This window comes from Pteropus vampyrus, unplaced genomic scaffold (assembly GCF_000151845.1).
Source record: "Pteropus vampyrus isolate Shadow unplaced genomic scaffold, Pvam_2.0 Scaffold49, whole genome shotgun sequence".
Taxonomy (NCBI): domain Eukaryota; kingdom Metazoa; phylum Chordata; class Mammalia; order Chiroptera; family Pteropodidae; genus Pteropus; species Pteropus vampyrus.
In genome coordinates this window covers 155,416-157,829 of record NW_011888830.1, presented here as the reverse complement: position 1 = coordinate 157,829, position 2,414 = coordinate 155,416, and the positions used below count along the sequence as shown (strand labels likewise).

At 38.8% G+C, this 2,414-nt stretch overlaps 1 protein-coding gene across 1 annotated transcript in view; it reads left to right on the top strand.

Moving 5' to 3' along the window:
- Positions 1-1,467: 1,467 nt before the first annotated feature.
- MEIG1 (meiosis/spermiogenesis associated 1) overlaps positions 1,468-2,414 on the top strand; it is a gene marked incomplete at its 3' end in the record, with an annotated part of 15,490 nt that continues 14,543 nt past the window's right edge. The window contains exon 1 of the mRNA XM_011359646.2: positions 1,468-1,535. Coding sequence (XP_011357948.2) covers positions 1,468-1,535 — 68 coding nt within the window. The remainder of the gene's footprint in view (positions 1,536-2,414) is intronic.

The window sequence follows — 2,414 nt, the reverse complement described above, 5'->3', positions numbered from 1 at the left end:
CTGCAGACGGCTTATCTTCAGTTTTGTTACTTTTATTTCTGCACTGATTTCGGTTTTGGAAGATGTTGAGAGGACATTCAGTTTAGAACTAGTAGAGAATGGATGGATTCATTCAAGTTAACATTCCAAAATAGACAGCTCAGGGGCCATGAGTCTAGTCACTGGGTTTTGGAGGTCCTGGTTAGAGTCTCATCTGAGCCGTTACAGTTTGTGTGATCTTGGTTAAATTAAACTCTCCATAACTCAGTTTTCTCATCTGTAAAATAAAGGTAACAATAATGTCTCCTCAGAGGACAGATTGGTAGTTGCGAGAGGCGGCGGGTGGAGGGTGGAAGAAATGAGTGAAGGGGGTCAAAAGATACAGACTTCCAGTTATAGATAAGTAAGTTCTGATGATGTGATGTGCAGCCTGGGGTCTATGGTTGACAATACGGTACTTTATATTTGAGAGATGATAAGAGGGTGGGTCTAAAAAGTTTTCATCACAAGGAAACAAAATTGTAACTATATGAGGTGATGAATATGAATAAACTTATTATTGTAATCATTTTGCCGTGTATTAATATATTGGATCCATTATGTTGTACGCCTTAAACTTCTACAATATTATGTAATTATAGCTCAGTAAAAGTGGGGGAGGGGTAAAGAATGAGTTATTGATACAATGACATGGATAAATCTGAAAATAATTACGCTGAGTGAAAGAAGCCAAAGGAAGAGTACATATTGTATTATTCCATTTATATAACATTATACAAAATGTGAGATGATCCAAAGTGACAGAAAGCAAATCGACAGTTTCCTGGGGGCACCAGGAAACAAGTTCATTAACCTGGTTGTGGTGATGGTTTCACAGCCGTACACATATGTCAAAACTTACCAAATCATATGCTGTTAAATATGCTCCATTTATTGCATTGCAATTATAGATCAACAGGTTTGTAAAAAAAAAAAAATGTCTAGAAGGTGTGTGGGAGAATGGGGACAAAGTAAACAAGATTGACAAGGATACCCCTTTTCCAAAGGAGTTGATTCAGAAGACATAGGTGGCTAACTACATCATAGAAGGTGGTTTTAAAAAATCACGATGTATGCTTATTTTCCATTAGTTACATATATTCCTCCACTTCCATTACCTCTTCTCACCATCTACCCTCACCCCTCTGACTGCTAAAAAAAAAATTATTGTTCAACTAGAAGGAAGGAAGGAGGGAAAGAAAGAAGAAAGGAAGGAAGTAAGGAAGGAAAACAGGCTACCTAAAGCCCTGGAAAATGGTAAATGTTTAATAAATATTAGCTATTACTATTTACTGGGCATCTACTAAGTGCTAGGCACTGTATACTTGAACCTAGAAGTAATAAAGAAAGCAGCCATAGCATACCAAGAGCTCGCAATCTGTCATAAAGAGAAGCAAATGGGGAAAAGAGGTTTATAGTCCTCTAATGGAAGAGTGCTCGGGGTGTAGTATGGAGACCAAGGAGAGATCTCAGTTCTGCAAGGACAAAGGGACCATCGGAAAAACTGAGCAGAGAAGGTGAATCTGAGTCTGGCTTCCAGGCCCAAGAACAGGGGAAGTCTCAGGAATGAGCTTTTATTCAGTCTGCACACTGCAAATAGTTCCTTTTAACCATTGCGTTGGGCTCAAAGCAGGTAAAATAAGAGGAACTTCACAGGGGAAGTCTAAGGCTAAATCAACTAAGAAGGGACCAGCCAAAGAGTTTAAACTTTGACGTTAGCAGCAGTAGGAAGCCTGGGTGGTTTGAAAGAAGAAAGAGAATGGCAAGTAGAACAGTATTTCTCAAAGTGTGGACCCTGGAAGAGCATCGCCAACAGTGTTTGGGAACCTGTTAGAAATGAAAATTCTCTACCCTAGCCCAGACCTACTAAATCAGCAAATGTGGGTGTGGGGACAGCAATCTGTATTAACACACCTTCCAGGAGATTCTGACAGATCCTAAATTTGAGAAGAACCATTGGATTTGAGTTTAGAAAGACACCCAGGCAGACTGGGACAGGGAGTCTGAGTAGAAAGTTGGTGTAATACTCCAGGAAGTATAATGCTGTGGATTCACTTATTCACTCAACAGATAGTCCCTGATCATCTACTATGTGCCAGATACTGTTCTAGATACTAAAGATACAGCAGTATCTTTAGTATCTAGAACAGTATCTGGCACATAGTAGCAAAGCAGAGAAAAATCATGTGGTAATGAGTGCATAATCTAGTGGAAATAACACTATTTACCATTGATATAGTTCCAGATGCTTTCCTAAACAGTTTGTATTTACTATTTTATCTTCATAACTCCTTCAGATAGGTACAGTTTTTGTCTTCACTTTATAGTTAAGGAAACTGATTAAGTAGTTTGTGCGAGGTCACATTGCTTGTATTAGAAGCTAGCATCAAATCCAG